Genomic DNA, 24,433 nt, shown 5'->3' on the forward strand with positions numbered 1-24,433 from the left:
GGTCAATTCAGACTCATGGTGTCAGAGTAGAATTTCTCTACAGGATTTTCAATGGCTGAATTTTTTCCAGAAGTAGCTTGCCAGGTCTGTCTTCCAAGGCACCTCTGGATGGGATCAAACCTCCAGCTTTTTTATTAACAGCTGATTGTGTTGACTGTTTGCACCACTTAGGGACCTTAAGGGCATCTAAATTAAGTGTTTTCTTTTATTAACGAAGAAATCAAAGGCCAGATAAACTAACTGACATGTTAAAAGTCACATGTTAGAGACCAAACACATAACCTAAATGAAATAGTTTACAATCACTATTTGCGCTCATCTGCTAACCAAAAGGTCAGCAGTTCGAACTCACCAGCAGCGAGAAAGATGTGGCAGTCAGCTTCCCTTAAGACCATTTAGTGCTGTTGAGTCGGATCTGACTCATAGCAACTTTGTATGAGGTTTCCATGAGTGGCTGGTGGGTTTGAATTGCCAATCTTGGGGTTAGCGATCCAATGCTTACCCTATAGTGCTGATTTTGTTGTTGATGTTGGTAAGTGCCATCGAGTTGGTTCTACTCATAGCAACCATACAGGGTTTCCAAGGAGCTGCTGGTGGGTTTGAACTCCTGACCTTGTGGTTCTAACTGACCTTACAGGGCCACACGAAACTTGGAAATCCTATGAGGCAGTTCTACTCTGTCCAATAGGGTACCAAGAGAACAAAGGGTTTGTTTACAAGAGCAGAGTCAGCTTTACAACACTGGTTTATTTATTTAGCAGAAAGCTTCCTCCTAGATCTTTCTCTTTTGATAATATAAGCAAACAACCCCAATCCTTTAGTGCAGCCAGAATTTGGTGAAGATACAGAGCAAGGTCCCTATCCTGCCCAGGGGCATTTTACAGAGAACAACCAGAGAGCCCACAGACTCACCTAATAGTCAGGGTGGGGCATACTTCCCGTGTTTATATACGGATTTTGTAGTTGTCTGTCTTTGGAGGCCATAGTCTGGACTTTAGGGAAGATACTACCATCTGCTCCAAAGTTGGTGAATCCTGTTTGCTGCAGTTTCAGATTTTGAAAGTCATTCTCAATCAAGTTCTGTTCTTCACCATCCTTCCTTTTGTTCTTTAATCTGAAATCAGGTAATAGAAATTAGGATCTGACAGAGGTACTTTGAAGTAAAAGTGTTTAAATTTTTTAAGTTTTGAAATAATTCAAAATTCACATATAGCCTGCCATATACCCATCACCCCAATTCCCCAATTGTTAAACATCTCAGAACCATTTGTGAGTAAGTTCCAGCCCATGAATTGTAATTATGTCTCGTATTACCTATATTTAGGGATGGTCTCCACATGTAAGCACCAAATATTCAATAAAATCAGGGTTTTAATATGTACTGGATGTTAATAATTCACAAGTGTACCTTTTAAGTACTTATGAAAATAATAGTAGAAGTCAAAAAGAAAAGATGACGTGTGAAACAATTCTTCATTCAAGCAAATTCAAAGTCTATAGGAGCATCTCAGTGGGCACAATGAGCTCACTATAAAGACGTTAAAAGAGTAATGTGATACAATATGATGAACTTGACCTATACCTATGGATGCAGTAGCTCAAAAAAGGGAACAAGTCCTTACAGCAAGAATCATTCCCACCTCCTCCACACAGAGTAGACAGGGATGGGCAACTTGGACATTGGCTACCCAAAATGGGGTGGGGGGTGGGGGCTACAAAGGCAAGAAGTGACTGGCTTACAAGCATTCAAGAGGGAACCTAGAGCCATAGGGCCAGGAGGAAGGCAGAATCTCTAGTGAGTAGTATCGATACCATCTGTCTAGGTGGGGCTGATGAAATGAAATACAGATGGGTCTCTTGTGATACAACAGTGAATAATTGTTATCAGGACAGATTGTGAGGGTTGGAAATGTAAAGATAGATGTTTTATAGCAAGGAAGGGAGTGATTAACTTTCCAGTCTAGGAGTAGAGGTCCCTAGGACCATTAACGGAGAAGAGCGGAGAGCAGGACCCTACCCAGAGAAGCAGTGATGCCTGAGATGGAGGCAGAGATGATGACGTGGAGAGATGGAGTAGCTGGGGACTTTAGATCCAGAGAGGGAGAGGGGTTGTGTGCTGATGACTGGTGGGGCAGGCTTGTAGGGTATACCCTTTGGTTGGTTGATGATGCATGGAGGGGATTATAACCATGGCAATAAAATGATATACGAAAGAATGAATGTAAAACTAATGCTCTCCCATGTAAACTATCACATGACTCACAATAAAGCCTTGGCAAAAAAAAAAAAAGAAGAAGCAATTTGGACTTTCAGGGCAAAGTGGCGAACTAGGTAGACACACTGAGCCAGCCCGTCTGTACTCTGCAGCAAGGACACAGGAGACTGAGTGAAACAGACATGGATGATGATTCTGGAACCCTGAGCTTCAGGGGAAAGGACAGAGAGATGGATTGAGTGCTGACTGGGAGAGGAAGTTGACAGAGTGCAGCGAGCATAGAGACATGAGTGGGCTGTTGGCTATCCTGACCATCGTGAGCCTTTGGGGGCAGCTATCAATTGACACAGTGGCCTAGAGGCACAGGACCAGTGCTGGAGGTTGGCAGCAAAGGGGATATTGTTCTCCCTTGTTGCCCATGCCCTCCTGGTGGCTGGGGGCATGGCCAGCCCCTACCCTCACCTGCTTGGTGGCTAGTCACACCTTCTCTTACACAGCATCCGCTCCTGGCTGGGGTCAGATGCTGGGTGTACCAACCCCACATTCAAGGGCTCATGAATTCTATTCTTACATCTTTTATTGCTGTTGTCTGTTTTGGGGAGATAGTAATTTTGTCTTTATAACCTAGTCACATCTGTGCCTCCTTTGGTTTCACCCACTGGGCAAGCAAAGTGCCATACCCACTCCTATATCACCTGATCAATGATAATCAGCAGCCAACATCAAATAAACTCATCCTGAAGGATATCACACAAATAGCAAACTGGGAACTGCTTATATACTTCTAGTCTCTATCTGGCACACTGACTGGGAGACAGGAGATAGGTGCTGATCATGCACCCATGTACAATCATCAATTAAATATAAATCTGATACCACGATGTCTCGAAGACAGGGGATCATTTCAATGTATGTGAAGAAACAAGACAGAGTAGCTCGGACAAGTGACCACAATACAGAGTCAGAAAATGTAATATCAGAAAAGGTATCAGAACTACCTGATGAGGAGTTCAAAAGAAAAATATTTAGATACCTTCAATGGCTAGAGAGAATGATCAAGAAAGCTGCAGGTGAAAGCCAGGAGAACACAGAAAAAGCTTTAGAGGAATTCAGGAAAACATTACAAGAACAAATGGACAAAATAAATGAAAAATGAGAAACCAAATAAAAACAGTAAATATAGATCCAGAAGAGTTCAGAAACAGAAAATACACTGAGTGGGTAGAGAGTAAGAATTGAATCAATGGAAGGCCAAAACAATAAGTGTGAAGATAAATCTCTCAATATTCATCTACTGGAGGAGTAATTAGAAAAAAGAACAACAAAAATCTCAAGAAAACCTAAGAATTATGTAGGGCATCATTAAGAAGAAGAAATTACATGTGACTAAAAACAAAAAGCAGAAAAAATTGCCTAAGAATTGTTGAAGGAAAACTTCCCTAACATTATGAAAGATGAGAGGATATGTATTTAAGAAGCTGAACCAATTCCAAACAGTATCGATCCAAAAGAAAACCATACAGACACAATATAATCAAACTCTCCAAAACTAAAGACAAGGAAAGAGTTTCTGAGAGCAGCTCAGGAAAAACTAACAGAGAGGTCAGTGGTTTGAAACCACTAGCAGCTCTGCAGGAGAAAGATGTGGCAGACTGCTCCTGTAAAGATTGGTGTTGTTATGTGCCATGGAGTCGATTCCGACTCATAGCAACCCTGTACAGGGTTTCCGAGGCTGTAAATCTTTACAGGAGCAGAAAGCCTCATCTTTTTTCCTGCGGAACAGCTGGTAGTTTTGAACTGCTGACCTTAAGGTTCACAGCCTGATTCGTAACCACTACGCTACCAGAGCTCCTCCTTGGAAACCCTATAAGGCAGCTTCACTCTGTCTTTTAGGGTTTACTGTGAGTCAGAATCGACAGTTGTAGGCCTGTTTTTTGTTACTGTTTTTTTTTTACAGAATGTGTTGTGGATGTTAAGTGATGCATACCAGTACTATCATTTTTTAAAATAGAAAAAACCCTGGAAGAATATGTGCCAAAATGTTAGTAGTTGTTGCCTTAGGATGATGGGATTTGTGGGAGATTTTTAAATTCTGTAATTCTTTACACATTACTCTATTTTCTAAGTTTTCTTCAGTCTTTGTGTCTTGCTTATGTAATCAGAAAGAAAACTAAGGAGAAAAAGGAAAATGGCATTAGTGAGGCCTCCCTCTATTTCCCTTGTCTTGAGTGGGAAAGGCGGATGTCTAGAAACCAGAGTATAATGCTGATGGTGCTGTGCGCCAGAAAAGGAACACTTTCATTCCATACCTTGATGAGACGATAAATGCAATCACCATGCCTATAATGAGGATGCCAGCAATGGTGCCCACAATGGTGAGGATCAGCTGGAATTCTGAAAGGGAAGAGAAGGATAGAAATGACCATCCACAAGCAGGTCCCCAAGTGCTCACGGCGTAGGCTTATGTGTGTGTTCCCAGTGACTCTTGACTGAGGAGCCAGGCTGGTGGGTGCCTTGTCTCCTTTCTCCGTTATGGTGTCCTCCAGAACTCATTCAGGACAGACAGCCTTACCAGGTAAAAGAAAGCCTTTTTCATTCATTGACCCATAAATACAAAAGTGACCATGCTGATCCTTAGTCTTTGTGAACTTTCAGAAGGAGTTGGATCTTAACCAAGGTCCACTCTTTCCTCCTTACCACTCTGCCTTTGCCCACCCACCATACCTTACCTAGTGATAAGGCTAATTAGTGAGCTAGTGGAACTATGCTGAAATTATACTAGTTACTAATATAGTACCAATAGCTCTGGTAGCGTAGTGGTTACGAAATCAGGCTGCTAATCTCAAGGTCAGCAGTTAGAAACTACCAGCGGTTCCATGGGAGAAAGATGAGGCTTTCTGCTCCCGTAAAGATTTACAGCCTCGGAAACCCTGTGCAGCGTCACTATGGGTTGGAATCGACTCGACAGCACTTAACAACAACAACCAGTTACCATTGAGATGATTCTAACTCATGGCCACCCCATGTGTTTCAGAGGACTCCATAAGATTTTCATGACTGTGACCTTTTGAAAGAAGATTGCCAGGTCTTTCTTCTTAGGCACTTCTAGTTGGGTTCAAACTGTCAGTCTTTCAGTTAGTAGCCTACTGCTCAATTGTTTGTGCCACCCAGAGACTGCCATATTACTGATACATTGTTGTTCTTAAGTGCCATCAAATCAGTTCCAACTCAGAGCTTTCGAGGAGTGGCTAGTGGGTTTGAACCACCAACCTTGTGGTTAGCAGTCCAGTGCTTATCCTACAACACCACATCAGTAATCCTGAAATGTGACTAGAAGTATAAACTATACACAGGATTTCAAAGATTTACAATAAAAACAATGGAAAATATTTCACCAATAATTTTGATATTAATTACATATTGACTTGATATTGTTGTTGTTAAGTGCCGTCGAGTCGATTCCGACCCATAGCAACTCTGTATAGGGTTTCCAAGGAGCAGCTGGTGAGCTTGAACCGCCGACCTCGAGGTTCAAATGGCTTTGCAGTCTGGCGTATTAACCCATAGAGTGGGTTAAATAAAACATATTATTAAAATCAATTTCAATTATTTCTTTTTACTTATTCCAATTAACCTGCAAACATTTAAAGTTTAAAACCAAATATGCAACACACATGCTATTTCCATTGGCCAGCACTGCTCTGTGGTTACGTGCCGTCAGTTCACAGCGACCCTTTAAGCTAGAGTAGAAGTGCTTATAGGGTTTCTTAGGCTGAAGTCTTTATGGGAGCAGATCCCAGGTTGTTTGCCTAGGCAGTTAGTAGTCTAGTGCTTAACCACCGTGCTATGAGTACACTTCACCTGCTCTCCTGATTGCTGTTGAGACAACCTGACGCACAGCTGCTCTACTAGATACGGCAGAACCGGCCCACGAGGTTTCTGAGACTGTACACTACCAGACCACTCTGATTGTCTTTTTCTGTCACATGACAGCCACATATGCCACCTCCAACCTGGATTCATGGGGGCCACAGACCAGTAGGCAGAAGCCATGGTGGCACAGTGGTTAAGCACACAGCTGCCAACTGAAATGTGACGGTTCAAACTCACCAGCTGCTCTGAAGGAGACTTAGTGTAACAATCTGCCTGAAGCCTTGGAAACCCTATGGGGTCGTTCTACTCTGTTCTCTAGGGTCACTGCAGTTAGAATCGACTCAACAGCTATGTTTTTTTGTTTGTTTGTTTGTTTTTGTTTTTTAAATAGAGCATTAGTAAGGCTCCTGGTGGCACAATGGTTAAGTGCTCAGTTGCTAACTAAAAGACCAGCAGTTCAAATTCACCCAGTGGTTCCGTGGGAGCAAAGTCCTGGTGATCTGCTCTTGTAAGGAAATAGTACAGCCTAGGAAACCCTACGGGGCAGTCCTACCCTGTCACAGTACACAAACAATGCCCTGTATAGGGCTTCCAAGGAACAGCTGGTGAAACTCCGACCTTGTGGTTCTAACAACATTGAGGTCTAGTGCTAATCCTACGATGCCACACCAGGATATAGTGCATTAAGTAAAACAGATGATAAAAATTAATTTCACTTAAAGAGGAAGACCCCCAGTGAGATGGATTGGCAAAGCTGCAGTATCAGTAGGCTCAAGCATGGCAACAATAGTGAGGTTGGCCCAGGATCTGGCAGAGTTTCGTTCTGCTGTGTATAAGGTCACTATGGGTTAGTACCGACTCAATGGCACCTAACGACAACAATTTACCTAGAATTTTTAAAAGTTTTAAACCAAATACGTAACTCACATATTTTATACACAGGATCACTTTGAGTCATCATGAGCGCTGATAGCATGCTGTAAAATAAACACTGGACTGGAGTTAGCAGGGTCGGTGGTTCAAACCTACCATCTGCTCTCGGAAACCCTATATAGGGTCACTGTGCGTTGGAACTGACTCAATGGCACTTTGTAACAACCACATGCCATAATTGACAGCACACAATGATTACTTAATCTGCAAACGTTCACCAGCATCATCTCGTCCAAACCTCTCGGTTTATAAGTGTGGAAAGTGGAGCACCAGAAGGAAGAAATGACTTAGCAAATCTATCATTGCAACAAAGTACCATAAAAATTGTGAGCGTTTCTCATCATGAATTTTGATGCTGTCTCAAAGGCCAATGGTAATACTATTTCCCTCATCTTGGATCATTAATCTTTAGCTCATTATGTAAAAATTGAAATATAGAGTTAGTATTGTTCCAATCAGGTGGGGATAGGACTGGGAAGAGAACAAAGCAACTGAATTTGCAGTAACACATTTCAAAGCCATCCATTCGTCTAAGACAAAGGGAAGAGCTGAGTATTTAAATGTTTACTTTCTAGTTCTGCTCTCTTGTAAACACGAAAAAATTTGGAATGGGCTAGTCTTTTTTTTGTTGTTGCTGTTTTTCCAGTACCAGAAAATATATATTGAAGCTGGTATAAAAAAAAAAAATGAGCTTAATTTTAGAAGACATCGGGAGTATTCCTCTGTGGTCTGGGGACAAGCATGGAGGCACCATGCTGGCCCTTGAGCTGACTTCCTTTACTTCCTATATCTGAGGTGTTGCTGCCTATGTCCCAGACTGGGATGGGCCGGGATGACATGGCCTGGAAGATAAACTAAAAGTAGATTTTCTCTCTCTTTACTTGGATGCACTGAGCAAATTTTTGAATATGGTTACTATTCGTTTCTCAGCTGTTTAAATAATGAGGCAAGACTTCATACTCACGGTCTTGGCAGTTGAGTCCACTGTAGCCAAACGGACACCTAAAATACAGTAAAAATAAGAAACCATGGGAAAGGGTCTCCATGGGAGAGCAGATCAGAGTTCCCACCCCACCTGATCTCCATTTCTTCCTTTCTTTCCTTCACTCAGGGTCCCTGGATGGCACAAGTGATTTATGATGGCAGCTAATCTAAGGTTGGCAGTTTGAAGCCACCCATCAGTACCTCAGAAGAAAAGCCTGGTGATCTGCTTCTCTAAAGATCACAGCCAAGAAAACCCTATGGAGCCATTGTACTCTGTATACATGAGGTCACCATAAGCCAGAGCTGACTGAACAGTAATGGATTTTCTTCGCCCCCTCCCTCCCTTGCTGCTCCCTTTCTCTCTTCCTCCTTGTCATTGTTGTTGCTAGTTCCTGTTGAATTGATTCTGACTCACGGAGACTTCGTGTGTGCAGAGTCAAACTTCTCCACAGAGTTTTCAAAGGTAGGAGCTTTGAGAAACATAGCCAAGCCTGTCTTCCAAGGAGACTGCATGGTTTTGAAACACCAGCCGTTGGTTTAGTAGAGCACCTATTCAGTTGTGCCACCTATTCTTCCTTATGTCCCCTCATTCCAGTGGTACACCTTCCACGGGGCTCTGGAAAGTTGTGAGCAACGTGATATCTCCTGTGGTCCCATCTATCACTGACTGAATACTAGCTTCTGAGCTCCAAGAAGATATTCTGCAAGTCAGGCAAAGCTCATGCCAAGAGGCATGGAGCATGAAGGGCCACATCAGGCTATGAGGTCATGTGACTCTGCTATTTTTTGCCTTGTGATCTTAGGCATGTTATTGAAACTCTCTGAGCCTTAGTTTCCTCACCTGAAAATGGGGAAAATAATATAGTCCTGGTGTTGTTGTTATTGTGTGATAGGTATTAACTAGTGTAGTTAATAACTAGCACATAAAACAACAACAACAACAAACCTTACAACAAGACAAAACCCTTTGTTAGTACATCAATTCCTACTCATGGCAACTCTAGAGGTTAGAGTAGAACTGCCAGCTAGGGTTTCCAAAGCTGTAAATTTTTATGGACACAGATTGTAAAATCTTTCTCTCATGGAGTAGCCGATGGGTTTAAACCACCGACCTTTTTGTTAGCAGTCCAATGCTTTCCCACTGCACCACCAGGCGTCTGTCAGCACTTAGAGGAAGTGGAAAACCATTTATGATGATGATGCTCACTACCTGTCAACTCAATGCCAGTTTACCAACTTCCTCATCTAAACTCAAATTGCAAGCTCTGTCTTTTTACCTATTTCCAGCTATGGCAAGGTTTAAAAAAGTGATTTTTCTCTTACGTTTCACATTCCCCCTTATTGTCCCGGTAGCCAGGCAGGCACACACACTCAGAGATACTGCCATCTTCCTTCAGTAAGCATTGCTTCTTGTTTTTTTCATTGCAGGTATCGGGACACACCGGAGAGGAAGCTTCAAAAAAGAGTTGATTCCTGGGTAATTCTTAGACCCCCAAACCATTTCAACCTGAAACCAACCCTAAACCAACCCCAAAGTGACATGTCACAAAATGCAAATGTTCTCAGCTTGCCTTTTGCAGGTAGAATGAAGATATCTGAAAGTACTCATGGGCATGCCCTCAGTGGAGCTGCCTCACAAGCCCCTGGCCAAGGCCCCAGTCCAGAGGCAAATGTCAGATGCCCACATTCACATCGCTCAGACTCTGAAATGGAGAGTTGAGCAGGAAAGTCCACCCGAAAGGAGAGAGCAGGGGTTGTGACGAGCACCAAGAAGCAGGTAGAATACATACCAACACAGACTGCGACCTGTGGGTAAGGTCTTTGGTATCCGTCTTTGCATTCACATTGTAAGCCGTTGTTGCAGTTACTGACACCATCCCTTTTACAACCATAATAGTCACACCGATCTTTCACTAAGCAGAAGGCACAAATAATTCAGGAATACATTTAGCAAGACATATGGACAGATTAATCTGTTAAAGTACCCTAATCCCTTGTGGTTAGAATTTGTCTTTTAGTAAATTTTGGGATTTACCCAATGAAAATCTGTGATTCTGAAATCCAGCTCCCCAATCTCTCTTCTACCATAGCTGTTTCCTTATGTTTTTCAATCCAAATTCATTCAGTCAGTGCAATGCAGTTATGGTGAAAGTTTAAGATCTGACCTAGCTTTTTTTTTTTTTTTTTAAATGAACTTTGATTTTTATTTCTAGACTTCAGAAAACAATATTGGTATCATTCTGCATATAACTGGAAAAATGACATTTAATTTTATTATCACCAAGATTGTCAGAATATGTGAGAAATTATGTATCATCAACAACTACACATTTTAATTACTCATTTAAATGAAGCAACATTCAATATCATATTCATACATAGTTTTACAGTTTTCTTGGTGCCCCATGGGAAAAACAGAGTAGTGTCCACTTTCTGGTGTATTCCAGCCAACACAGTAGGCCTGCAGTAGTTCTAAGGGCCACCTGAAATCATTCTCTTCAATTCACAGTTTAAATCAGGAAAAGTTAGGTGAGCCATGGACAGGAATTTGAAAAAGCTTTCCGGTAGGAGGACCCAAAAATCTGCCCTCATCACGGCTCCAGTCAGCAAAAAGCAGCTTCTATGGGTGAGTCACTGTCTGACCTAGTTTTCACAAGTGGCATAGTAGCCATATATGCTTCGGGCCCCGATTTGTAGAGTGACACATTTGAACCAGACAGAACACCACAAAACAACTCCTAATCCAATGCCAGGCTATAGGGTCCAGATTCTAAGTACAATGGGAATTTTCGTCTATCTTTTCTGCCAGTAAGAGTTGAATGGACATTTCTAACAAGGAACAGAAGCCCAAGGCAGAGTGGAGCCTCCATCTGCTCTGGTGGAAGAGTATGCCTTTTAAAATCCCAGTGCATTTACGTCCCAGGTAAGAGCACAGTGAGAATCATTGTGAAATAGTGAAGGAGAGAAAAGGTTCGGGAAAACTGTAACTGAGCATGATTTGTTTAAATTTGCAAAAAAAGAAATACATTTTCACAAAGTAGACCAGGTAGGTTACAATCATCAAAAAGCAAAAAAGAGGGATGGGGGAGAGTCAGGAAGGTGATGGGCAGAGTGGTAGACAGAGATCCAAGAAGAAGGGGATTTCGTGAAGGGAAGGATACCAGTGTCAAATGCAGCAGAAAAGTCAAATAAATTCGCAGCTCAACAATCCGTTGATGGTACCATCAATGGCATCCCTTTGGATGTGGCAATCAGGATTGAGAACAAGTTGCACAAAGCCTCCTCTGGGCTTGGCCTTAGCAAGGCACTTCTAAGGAACTTGTGATATCTGCTGTGGTGCCACCTTACTGACACCTTCCTGTACCCATACCCTTTGGAAAGTGTGTTTCACACTCTGCTTGGTCATGTGGATTGTTTTAGCCATTGGGACAGTAGCGACCATGACATAAGAATAGACTTGAGAAATACATGTACATTGGAACTTTCTCTCTTGCTGTTCTTGAAACTCTTTATGACAACTCTGCTGGCAGATGAGAGACCACATGGAGCAGAGACAAACCGTCCCACTGAACCATCTTTCATGAGGCAGCCCCCAGCCAACCCAGCAGCTAATGACAGGGGCCTACGTGAATGTAGCAGAGAGGAGCCCAGCTGAGCCAGCCCAAATTCTGATCCACAGAATTAAGGGGCTACAATAAATAAAAGGCTACATTAAGTTTTGGGGTGGCTGGTAACACAGCGATTGTCAATGACTACAGCTGCTTTGTGACTTTGTGTGCCAGCCTCAAGCAAAATAGTAGAGGAAAAACTTTCCATAATAGTTTGGAAAGCTGTAACTCAAGTCCTCAGTTTTCTCCTTCCTTCATTTTTCCCTGTCCCGGGATTATTTCTCTGATCATTTATATTTTCCAAAAAGAGTAATAACAAACCAGAAAGTTTGATAATTTGGGAGATGGTGGTGAAAAAAAAAAAAAGGTATAGAAGCCAAGTGAGCAAAAAAAAAAGTTGGGGGAGAGGGAAATAATAGGCTGGTTAAAAGGAAATTGGGAGATATCTGTGGATAGTATCTTTGAATGCAGTTCTTCCCTCATCTCACATGCAATGGTCAAGCTTACAAAAAGGAGGGTAGGTAAACTAGTCTCTAGGTAAACTTTGAATAAAATTATGTAACACTTACTAGAGTATCCCTTAATGCCACTGTCTTCATTGTCAATTGCGTTTTGAATTATTGCAGCCACAGAACTCTGATTATATTTTGTATTTTCTATTAAAATGTTTACTAATGAAACATTAACAATACTCTCAGCATACATTCCAGATCTTGCTGAAGGAGATATGCTAAAAAAAAAAAAAGGAAGAAAGAAAGAAAGAAAGAAGTGAATTAGTGTCCTTAATAAATTGAATCAAAGGATCAACAAATAAGTCTCCCTAACTTCCCAGACTCCCAAATCTTCTAGTATTGACTCACTGCCCTGGGGTCCATTGTATAGAGGCCCAGGGTTACAAGAAGATGGAAGTTTACTGGCTTTGAGATCTCTCTTCAATGTTCTTTCAGAGGAAACATGTGGCTAAAACAATATCTTATAGGAGGTTACTTAGGAGAATTGTACACAATCATTTCTAGATTCCAGGATCCTGGAGCTAACTAGAAGTAGAACAAGCAACATCTGAAATGGTAAATGGCCACTTTTGCTAGAACGGAAAAAGAATGTCTCTGGCTGAGCAGTTAAATCTCAGACTTGTAGTTAGAGAGAGGCAGAAGGGTGTGTGTTCCTCTCTGAGGAACATAGAGAAGCAGTAAACAGCCACAAAGATGGGATTATTCTCAGAAAGAACAAGGAAGTCAGCAGGCAGCTTCAAAGTGGATACAAGATAAGGGCCAGGGCCCACATGATCCAGAGGGGAATAGAAGCAAAGAGAGATGGGCCTATGGGAAACACGGGCTGATCATTTCAAATCGTATTGCCTAATGTTGAGGGCCTACTACAAGTAAGACATTGTCATAGTCAGTCTGCCTCTCTCTCTCCATGTCTGTCTTTCTCGATTGTCAACAGTATAGACTGGTATCCTAACAATGAGTGTGCCAAGTTCTAATTCTTTCAGTACCCTAAGAGGATCAGGTAATAAAACCACAAAGAGAGAGAGAAAGAGGACAAAAAGAGGACTTCAGAAGAAATTTCTTCCTTACCTAATTTGGGGGGTGGGGTGGGGTTAAGATTAATGATAGAGTTTATCTGTCCAAGTTTTTTTCTATACTTCATTTTGACTTTTGAGTAAATAGAGATACTTGAAAAAAGAATCAATCTATTTAGGATATATTTGAAGTCATGTTGCTTCCTCAGAACAATCAAGAAAATCCAAAACATGAAACTAAATTCCATATTTAGGAGCTACCGCCTCAAAAGTGAGTCCAAATTTTTTTTTTTTTTTTTCATCTTTGGTCACAATTGATTCCATATAGAACTGGGGGAGGGGGTAGGTGGGGTGGGAGTGGAATGTAGACACTAGTGAGACAGGGTTACTTTATATATAAATTATTCTACATAGGTTGAAATGACTAGAAGTCTAAGGCATAATTCTGCACTGGTTCATTCCAGTTCTACCCTTGTTAAGAATGTGCATTTTTGTTCCATAAACGGAATCTGAAATGACATTTTAAATGATCCCCAAGTGCTTCTTATGTATACATAGGAATACAAAGGTGCTTCAAAAATTTCATGGAGAAATGGAATGAAAAGATAATGGAATTTTTCCATGAACTTTTTGAAGACTCCTCCTACTTTGTCAGACTTTGCATCCTGTTAAAATGTAGATTCTGATTCAGTATGTGTGGAAAGGCAAATTCTCAGCAACAGATCAAACTGGGATGAACCAGTTTGAAGCCCTGGTTCAAAGTGAGGTTTAGAAATGGGAAATTTTTAGGACCTTTCCAATTCCAACATTTGCATAATAAGCAAAGAGCATGGTGATTCAGAGGAGAGACACAACACTGAGTTGGAACATAAGAAATACCTTCTTAAGTGAGACCCAAGTCCACTCATCCTGCAATGGCCACAAAGAGGTGGAGAAAGCAGTTCCCCTCTATAATACTGGGCTCATGGGTAGAGGTTTGCCTCCAAACACCCCTGGTTCCTTTTCAGTAACTCCTTAAGAATGAAAGGAGTGTTCCAGTTTCAGGTAACTCCCTCAAATGACCCTGTAGTCCCACAACCTCTTTGGGAAATAGAAGTTAATGTGCCTTGAAATTCACTACCTCTGGGTACAGGGACCTTTCAACTCTCTCATTACTTACTCCTCACAAGTTTCTGGGAATTAGATCAAATTATCCCCATTATACTTATGAGGTAGCAAAGGTTTAGAAAAGTTAAAACACTTGCCCCATCATCCAGCAAGCAAAGCCAGGGATCCAATCTGAGTTCCTAGCTGGTTTGAACCGGTGCAATCATGGCAAATACAGTGAAATGGGACCAGACCCAAATTTGTGAAATGTGGGTACACCAGAACAGTAACTGGAACAGGAAAAATTATGGACTGAAGGCCTGGAATGGGAGACTCACAAGAGGCATAGTGAGCCCTTTCAGAAGCCTAGATCATTGCCAGGACTGTGGAGAATGGCACACATTTCAAAGCAGCATGATTGGCTGCCATCTTTGAGTGGGGCACATTTGTTTCCAACTCTGCCAATCCAGTGATTTGTTTGCTATTCAATGTTCGAGTTGCCCTTGTTTTCTAAGAGGGAAATTAAGTTTCGAACAAGGCATCAACCCATTATTGTTCCCATTCTAGTTAATGTTCCAAGTACACTTTGAGCTGGCTCAAAGCAGGTCAGTATTTACCATCATAAAAATGGGCTTCATAGGTATTGCATAGCAATCAAATCTATGGCCTGTGGTATTTTGACTTGAGTGGGAAACAAACAGATGTGCCTTGCTCAAAGATGGTGGCTGGCCTTGCCGCTTTGAATGTGTGTTGCTCTCCAGAGTCCTGACAATAATGTTGACCTCCAAAAATCATGCCACAGTTTTTTCTCCTGAAAATTTCAGGATCCTGATATGGAATATTAGATTACTGGCAGGATTCTGGAGAACAATATACATTCAAAGTTGTGCCATCTTTGATTAGGGCACAGCTTTTATTTTCTATTCAAGTCAAAATACCACAGGCTAGTTTACAAGAGCAATTACTAATTTGAAGCACCGATTCAAATGCAGATTTGATTGACATACCTCACTATTGCGGGTTTTTAATCATCATTCTCTATTCATTAACTCCCTATTGTTCACTAAATCAAAAATAATTTATATGAAAAAACTTCATAACCATCCCTCAGCTGTCTCCTGTGTATCTCCAGCTTCAGTTAGGCAAACACACACATCTGCCTCCAAAATATCCCAGCAGTCCATAGCAAACTTACCTTACTTTAATAATTACAGTCTGTCCATATTCAGAAGTATTGCTAGAATAGTTGAATGCATTCTTAAACTGTGGAGAAGAAGAACATACTTAACAATAAATGTAAGTAAATTAGTTATGTGCCACCAAGTTGGTTCTGACTCACAACATCCCTTTATAGAGTTTCTAAGGCTTTTTAAAATCTTTGTGGGAGCAGAAATTTCTCCTCTTTCTCCTGCAGAGTGGTTGGTGGTCTCAAAATGCAGACTTTACAGTTTAATACAAACAGCAAAAATCAAAAGTGATACTATAGCTAGGTTTTAACATAAAACATTTCTAAACTAAATTATATAGATATGCATGGATCAGAACAACAAAATTACTTATTCTGGTTGTCGTGCACTCTAAGACCATTCAGTAATCTTTGTTGTGAAATAGTTAAGATTCTGATATAAGTCAGTTATCTGGGTATAAAAAAAGATAGAAACCAAATAACACTCAGCCAGATAAAAATATCACACTCTTAAAAAAAAAAAAAGATGATACTAAAGGACAAATATTACATGAAACCACTATTGTAAAAATTGAAGAAATAACTTTCTTACTAAATGAAACATTTTATGATAGTTATAGGGTAGATGGAGGTTGTGGGGAGGGAAAACCATAAAGTGATTAAGAGAGATAAGAACTGTTAACTGAGGGTAGATGGAATGGACTGTAATCATTGTAATGACAGGAAGTGTATAATTTGTTGAATGTGAGACTGATGAGCTGTTCTGTACACTTTCACTCAATTCACAATAAAAATAATCTAAGATGATAAACTTGTTAAAATTGTCTTTTCAAAGTTACAGCTAACTTTTGCATGTGAGTTAGACTTATCTGTATGTATGATTCATGTATTCATCAATGTACCCAAGAAATGTTTATACATTGTCTGTTTTACCCAGGGCATTATGCTAGGAACCCTAGAGATAGCAAAGGTGGGCCAGCCCTGCAGTGGAGTGCATAGATAATTATGCCATAGAGAAATGCAATCTACCATGGAGGCTCAAAGAAACTCTATTCAGTTGCAGAGAATCCAAGAGGACTTCATAAAGCATTTCTGGTAGTGTTGGGACAGGGTATGGGAGAAGGGGCAGCACACACTCTAATGTTCAGAAGCAGTGTGGCTCAGAAGGAAGCAGGCTGGATTTAAAAGAGCACAGGGATTTGTTGAGGCCAAAGTAATAATTCTTCATTTTTGCTATTTTTGCATAATTTAATTTCCTTGAACCTCATTTTGCTGATTGGAAAATTGAAGATAGCAGTAATTACCATCACATAAGACTCCATATGATAAGCACTAGACTGTGAACCACAAAGTCTGAGGTTTGAGTCTGCCAGTCACTCCAGTGGAAAAAAATGAGACGCTGTCTCAAAGTTTAAAAGCCTCGGAAGCGCTATGCAGGGTCGATATTGAGTTGGAACAGACTCACTGGCATTAACAAGAACAAGTTTATAAATGCGTATGAATACATGATACACAGCATTGTGAGCTCAAGAGGCTCCATCGCAGGTGGTTAGTATTAGATCTGGGTTGTGTTCCAAGAATAGAAAACTCCAGGTACTTGTAGCGAGTGGCCAGAAAGAAAACTGGGGCCTCTGGAAGGACAGGGAACTGGGGGCCCCAACTAAAATATAAATTCTTTGATGCCAAGAGCAGGGTTTTCTCCTTCTTATAACATAACTTTCTCCTCTCCCATAGCACCTGTGTTGTTAAGGGCCACTGAGTCATTCTGACTCACAGCTACCCTATGTAAGATTTCCAAGGGATGACTGGTGGGTTTGAACCACTGACATTGCAGTTAGCCGTCTAGTGCCTATCATACAGTGACATATACCACTTACCATATGGCAGTCCTCAACAAGCATTGCTTGATAATTACTGAATGAATAAACATGGACGATATAATCATGACCTGAACATGGGCCTCCGTTTTCTTAGACAAGAGTGTTGAACCAGATGACAGTTGGACCTTTTCATAACCTTTTCTTTTTCTGTTCGAGAAGACCTCCCATTTTAAAAGACCACAGCAATCAGTGGCATTTAAAACGTACAGTTATTTCTTCTTTTAGTCTAGCCAAATTCAAATACATCTGATATTCCAGTTAGTCTAGGCAGGCTTTTATCCAGGATAAATCCCCAACTCCTTCCTGATATTCTAAATATTCAGAATCATTGATATTTCAGTAAACCACTAGAGAGATTCCACTTAACTGAAATTTACACACCAACTACTAAAGCCAGTGATGATGAAATTGAAGATTTATATAAAGTTCTTCAGTCTGAAATTGATAAAAAAAAAAATGCAATCAAGATGTATTGCTAATTACTGGTGAGAGCCAGAACTTCACAGAACTGCCTTGAATTTGTCTAGTGAATTTCTTCCCTTTAAAAGGGTCTTATTACTTATCTGTCACTCTCTATTAGTGGTAAATATTTGCGCTTTCTTTCTTGGACAGGTTTCTGTCCATTTAAAGAGGTTTTAAATAGCTTATTTAACAGTAGGAATAGCATGGCTGGAACACATTTCTAGAGGCCTTCTGTGGATAGGTGTAGGATCTTAGTGATCCAAGGACTTGTGGTTAGGGGGGTCAGTGGCACTTGGGGCTCAGGGAAGCTGCTGGTTATCAACCAGTCAGGGTGCCTTTCACTACTTGAACTGGAACAACTGTACCTGGTATGAGAACAATGAGTACTTATACTGAGAAGAAGGCTGGAAAATACTTACAAATTGGTTAACTTTTTCATGTAAACCTTCATAGGCCTTAGAATTTTTATCTTCCAAGTTAGAAATATCTGATTGGGGTACTTGTACTGTAATGCTCCCAGGGAATATTTTTCCTGAAATTCAAACAGAATTCTTCTGTAATATTTAACGTAAAGAGTGTAATTTTCATTTTGTTTTAAAACATTAGGTGCGGAGGGGCGGGGAGTATCCCAATATAAAATTCATAACTTTAAAAAAAAAAATTGGTGCAAACATACACAGCAAAACAAACACACCCATTCAATAATTTTATATGAATGGCTCATTGACAATGGGCATGCTTATCACTTTTCTCCCTATATAATTTTTTAATTGTAAATATTATATCACAAACTACTGATAATTTCAAAATGCACATAGTGTAGCTAATAATTCCACCGAGCCTACGTAGTCATATTCATTTGTGCATCTGTGTGCTCTAGCATCCTTCTCATCCCCCCTTAAAAAGCAATGAAGCAAACAAACAAAAAACTTTCTATTGTAAATTGAGTGAAGGCTTACAGAGTAAATCATCAGTTTTATGTCCAACAATTCCTTTCACATTTTGTTTCATCTCATCGATTGCAATGTCCACAATGTCATTTCACTTACCCCACGTCCTCCCTGTGCTTCCTGTTTCTGGTCCCTCTTCTTTCCCAATCCTTCTGAACTTTGTCCTTGGGGAAATGCTGCCCTTTTGATCTCAATGGTTGATTATTCTAAGGTGTGACAACCATTTTCATGCTGACATATTTTTCTTAGCTCTTTTTTTTTTAATGTGTACTTTTACATAATTATAATTCTGAGTTTATATTATGCTTCTTTTCCATTTTTTTCTTTTTACATTATGAGCCTTTTTCCAAATTACTACCTAGCCTCATAACAATCATTTTTTTAAAGGTTGCAAAAAGTCCTGTGAAATATTGTTGTTGTTAAGTGCCCTCAAGTCAGTTGCAACTCATAGCGACCCTGTATTGGATTTCCAAAGAGCAGCTGTAGAGCTTGAATTGCCAACCTTGCAGTTCAAATGGCTTTGCAGTCTGGCGCATTAACCCACAGTGCCACACCAGGCCTCCTGTGAAATATATGTCCCTTTAATTGGTATAGTAATTTTTTTTGTTGTTCTTTGACTTATAAAGTGTTAAAGTTTTAAATAAACAAATAAAAGGTTGCAAAGAACATCTTCATGCACAAATATTTTTGTGTGTATGTGTATTTTGAGTAGATTGCCAGGAATGAGATTATTAGTGCAAAAATATGAACATCCTTTCTCTCTCTCTTCTTCTTTTTAAATATCTGTAAGTCTTATAGCCAGCACAATGCATTCATATGCTACAGAATTGGTCTGCTCTGTTAAGTGGGGCTCACAAATCTCCCAACTTGCTCTCTTTCCTCTCTCCAGGTTTCATTGAGACAAAAGGCAAGAAAGAGCCGTTTCTTTCAATCTTCCTCCACTACCAGTATCTGAAGGAGCCCTAGTAGCATCGTAAGTTACGAGCTGGACTGATAACTGCAAGATCAGCAGTGTGAATCAACCAGTCGTTCCACAGGAGACAGATGAAGCTCTCTGCTCCTGTAACGATTTACAGCCTCAGAAACTCTATGTAGGGCTGCTATGAGTTGGCACTGACTGGGTGGCACACCATCACCACCAGCACCAGCATTTGGGGATATATTTGTGCCTTCATTTTGAGTTTTCTTTTTTGAGAAACCGAGCTGTGCCACCCCCTTGTAACTCACCTTCCTCACACTTCTGAGAGTTGTTTTGATAGTAATACCCTTCGGAACACAGGCAAAAATAGATACTGTTCAGAGCAACACAGGAAGAATCTTGTCCACAGGATGAATCTTGGCAAGGACTGGTGGGACCTTAAAGGGAGTAGAAAGATATTCAAAATTCAAGAAACAACAAATAAGACCAGGAAATAGATTTAAAGTTTTTCATGCCTCCGTCCTGGGTACTTTTCATTCTTTGGGCATGTTACTCCCTGGTGAACTTTTTTTTCAGGAGACTTAAAAACAAATAAATATATATTTTTGGTGGTATTGTTGTTTGATGTCACTGGGGATTGTGTTGCTGAAATTCTAGAGCCTAGTCTTTGCTGCCAGTAAAGGCCAGACTTCTTAAGCAAGTTTTCTAAATTAGAGGCCATCCAGAATTTTTGAAACTTAAGGACCCATTAGAATCTTGATGCCTAGTACTAGGCAGGGATTCTTCAAAGCCATTTTATACAAAGCACTATATTTTAAAGTATACTAACTTTCATTTAGAAAGGATCAGGTTAGGAATGTCCTCCAAAACCCACTTCATATTCTGGTTCCCATCCAGCTTGTACAAATGCATGGAGAATGGAAAGGGACCCTGAAGGAGAGGATGTGGACTAACCCTTCCTGACTCCTCCCTGGCTTTCTACCTGGATGAACTGAATAAATGGTGAGAAGAATATTGCAATAACATTCTAGCCACTGATAAGGCAGGGAGTCTTTCCTATCATCTGTTAGTTATCAAAGGTGATCTTGCTTTGCCATGTTCTTCATCTCTGTCAAATGAGATGGTTCTGACCTCTGATGCCAGGATCACGTCAACCTTCAGAGGTGTCTTGAGATTCTTATAAATGAACCTCTAAGTAAAAATCTTTCAATTTGGAGAAGAACTCCTGGTGTGGCACTGTGGGTTAATGCACTGGACTGTAAAGTCAGTTTGAATCGCAAAGTTGGCCGTTCAAGCTCGTCAGTCGCTCCTCAGAAACCCTTTTCAGGGTTGTTATGGGTCAGAACCAACTTGAAGGCGCTTAACAACAATAACAATGTATAAACTTTAGCACAACGTGTGTAGGGTGCTCCTCAGTGATTAGCAAGAAAGGAGGGAAAGAAATACACAGAAAGACAAATATGTATGCTTGTGCATGCAGAGATTATCTCTGGAGGAAGGCACCAGAAACTGGTTGTGATGGTTGTCTTTGGGGAAGGAAATTGGGAACTTTGGTTTTAGGGGTTTGGTATTGGAAGGAAATTTTATTATTAATTTTTTTAAACACTATTTTATTATGCTTTGGATGAAAGCTTACCAAGATTCACTTTTTTTTTTTTTTTTGGAACAAAAGCTTTATTTTTTGAGGGGTGAATTAATTGATAGTGAGATAATATTCAATTGAATACATGCCCATCAGAATGTGGTAGATTGAGAATTGGCCTGGGAGAGACCCAGGGCTTTCCTTAGCTGAGACCATGAGTGACTTGCTTTTTCTCAGATACAATATTTCCATTTGGAAAAGAAAGAAGTAAATTTAGATAATCTGTAAGGTCCTTTTCAAACATATTTCATGACTTTTGTTTCCTCTAGCTTCATATTGGGAGTGAAACAGGGATTATGTCTCTACTTCTTGTTGGGTATCTTTATACTTTTTACTGAATGGGAATATTTGATGTCTCATAGCTGGATAGAGAGAGGCAACTGGATAGTTCATAGAGGATGAGCACTGTCTACAAATAATCAATAAGAAGGCTTGATTTCCTGGCTTACACCATTTTTATTTGCATCATTGTTTATGCCCCACTTGTATTTTTGCCAGTAGATGATGATAGTTCAATAACTTAATATAATCTTCTAAGTCAATTGAAATTGGCATGCGAGACTTTTTATATTATTCAAGACAAGGTTTTAAGGCCTTGGAAGATCTGGCTTTCTATAAATCTGCCTTGGGTTGTAGGATGACCTAAAATAAGGGTGACTCATAATGCCACTAGTAAATTACATCCATGATTCTTCCTGTGATAGGAAAAACTCACAACTTGGTGACATGAGGCAGGCCTGTGTAGAATTTTCTTTTCTTTTCTTTTTTTAATGTTTTATTGTGAATTATATGATAGTCTACATGAGAGAACTTTAGTTTTACATTCATTCCATCATGTGTCATTTCATTGCCATGGTTCCAATCCCCTCCATGCAACCAAGATTCACTTTTTACCATCAATGTTTGTATACTATTTGAGGTGTGTTTTTTTCATTACCATGAACCACATGGGACAAAAGGAAGCATAGCTCAGTATTCTGCAAGCAGAAGTCATGAAGCAGTACTCTCAATAAGGCCAACTGTCTTTTTAAAGCTCCCGCCACACTGCTAGGATTCCTTGGAAAATTCTAGGGAAAAACTGAGTGCAGTTCTGCTTATGGTGACACTAGGAAAATAACTCCTGGAGTGTTTTCTCTCTAGCGGTGAAGGACAGACTGGTTAACTTCTTCTGTGTCCCAGGAATCAATTAAGTCTCAGGATGTTAAATTAAAGCTAGAAGAATCCGTTATGACAAGTGAGCAAATTGAAGCCAACAGCTCCAAGCTCTAAAGTTTCAGGAGTCTTTTACACCAAAAGTTGGCCAACTATGGCTCGTGGGTCAGATCTGGCCTAGCTTTCATTTTTGTAAATAAAGTTTTATTAGACCACAGCCAGGTTCATTTGTTTATGAATTGCCTACAGCTGCGTTCATGCTTCAGCAGCAGAATGGAGTGCTTATAATGTAGAGCACATGTGATCCACAGAGCCTAATACATGTACTTACTACCTGGCTCTTTACAGAGAAAATATGCTGACCGCTGTTCCAGCTCAAGCGTTGGGAAATGAGATGGGTGATTTCTTTTTGAGGTAAATTGTCCTCTCTTACAGAGTAACCCCTCAAGCATCTGTCATTTGGACAATAACTCTGGTCATGCCTAGGACTGTGTGATTTTTCTCACTCCTCAGGCTTGACTTGGTTCAAATGTCAGATTGTGATCTGTCACCATCTTAACTTCAGGGTAGAACTGACTTCTTCCTTAGGTAGATCAGGGAGTTAGGACAGTGGAGCTAGAGAGCCAGTGCTTAGGTAGACCTGGCCTTCTCAGAAAAGCTGAAACTATTTTCCCAAACTCCCCTAGTTGTGGTGGAATGATTGACAATAGATATAAGGGGAGTAGTTGTAGTGGAAAAGCTAGAGAGATAGGTCTTATTAACTCCAAGCTTGCAAAAATATTCCACATCAGACAAACAGTTTGAGGTAGGATTCAGAGGCGGGGGAGGAGGGAACTGAGGCTGATCTTTTAGGGTCTTTGCTATCACTATTAACCTTTGTGAATTTGATTTTAATCCAATGGTTCATATGTCCAGACACTTTGGGTCTCATTATACACATTTCCCTATCCCACCAGAACACAATCACCTCTCATCTTCCACAATAGCGTGAACCCTCACTGAAATACTTTGCGGGGGTTGCTCTTACCTGTGGGATTAGGAGTTGAGGTCAGAACTTCTGAGGTGGTTGTGTTGGCATCATTTTTGGTAGATGTAGGGGAAAGACTTGTTCCCGGAGCTGAGTTTGAAGGAGTTGGAGCTGAGGATGAAGTAGCTGGGACTGAGGATGAATTATCTGGGACTGAGGATGAATTATCTGGGACTGAGTTTGAAGTAGCTGGAGCTGAGGATGAAGTAGCTGGGACTGAGGATGAATTATCTGGGACTGAGGATGAATTATCTGGGACTGAGTTTGAAGTAGCTGGAGCTGAGGATGAAGTAGCTGGGACTGAGGATGAATTATCTGGGACTGAGGATGAATTATCTGGGACTGAGGATGAAGTAGCTGGGACTGAGGATGAATTATCTGGAGCTGAGGTTGAGGCAGAAACATTTGAGTTCTGGCTGTTGACTGAAGGAACAAAGATCAATTTTTAGAAAACAACACTTTGAATAAACAATAGCAGTTGCTACTGGTTAATATTAATTAATGTCCAACCCATTCTTTTTTTGGAAAAAATGAATATATATGACTACATTAAAAAGAAGAATACTAGTAATCTTAGGTCTATATATACTTGTCTATTCTAGCTATTCCATGTGAGTGGTTTCCAGGGGCTGGCAGGAAAGAGGAGGGGATGAAGAGTCATTACTTAGGGCACACTGAGCTTCTGTTAAGGATGATGGGAATTTTTGGAAATAAAACTATGGTTGCACAACTTGATGAACACAATGTCACTAAATAGTACATTGAAATGGCAAATGTTTTGTCATATATATATATATATATATATATATATATATATATCACAGTTAAACAAAAGAAAACAAACAAACAATAATGGATTCTAGCCAGCCTAAGAGGATAACTGACTATTATCTTTGAGTGATCCCAACACAGCAGACCATTACTGGGCCTAAGCAGACTCTTGACCACTGAACAATGGGACAATTAAAAAAATTTTTTTGGAAAACTTTAT

The 24,433-nt window shown here is 40.3% G+C and overlaps 1 protein-coding gene across 1 annotated transcript; it reads right to left on the reverse strand.

Moving 5' to 3' along the window:
- Window positions 1–912: 912 nt before the first annotated feature.
- On the reverse strand, window positions 913–21,991 carry MUC13 (mucin 13, cell surface associated). The gene is made up of 10 exons (XM_006869429.1): window positions 21,979–21,991; window positions 19,930–20,058; window positions 18,184–18,284; window positions 15,420–15,487; window positions 12,183–12,343; window positions 9,796–9,918; window positions 9,329–9,458; window positions 7,986–8,023; window positions 4,525–4,609; window positions 913–1,114 (listed from the first exon to the last, which is right to left on the reverse strand). Exons 1-10 carry the CDS (start codon window positions 21,989–21,991, stop codon window positions 913–915), a joined length of 1,050 nt encoding a protein of 349 aa, XP_006869491.1.
- Between the last annotated feature and the right edge of the window lie 2,442 nt (window positions 21,992–24,433).

Source organism: Chrysochloris asiatica, unplaced genomic scaffold (genome assembly GCF_000296735.1).
Source record: "Chrysochloris asiatica unplaced genomic scaffold, ChrAsi1.0 scaffold00130, whole genome shotgun sequence".
Classification (NCBI taxonomy): domain Eukaryota; kingdom Metazoa; phylum Chordata; class Mammalia; order Afrosoricida; family Chrysochloridae; genus Chrysochloris; species Chrysochloris asiatica.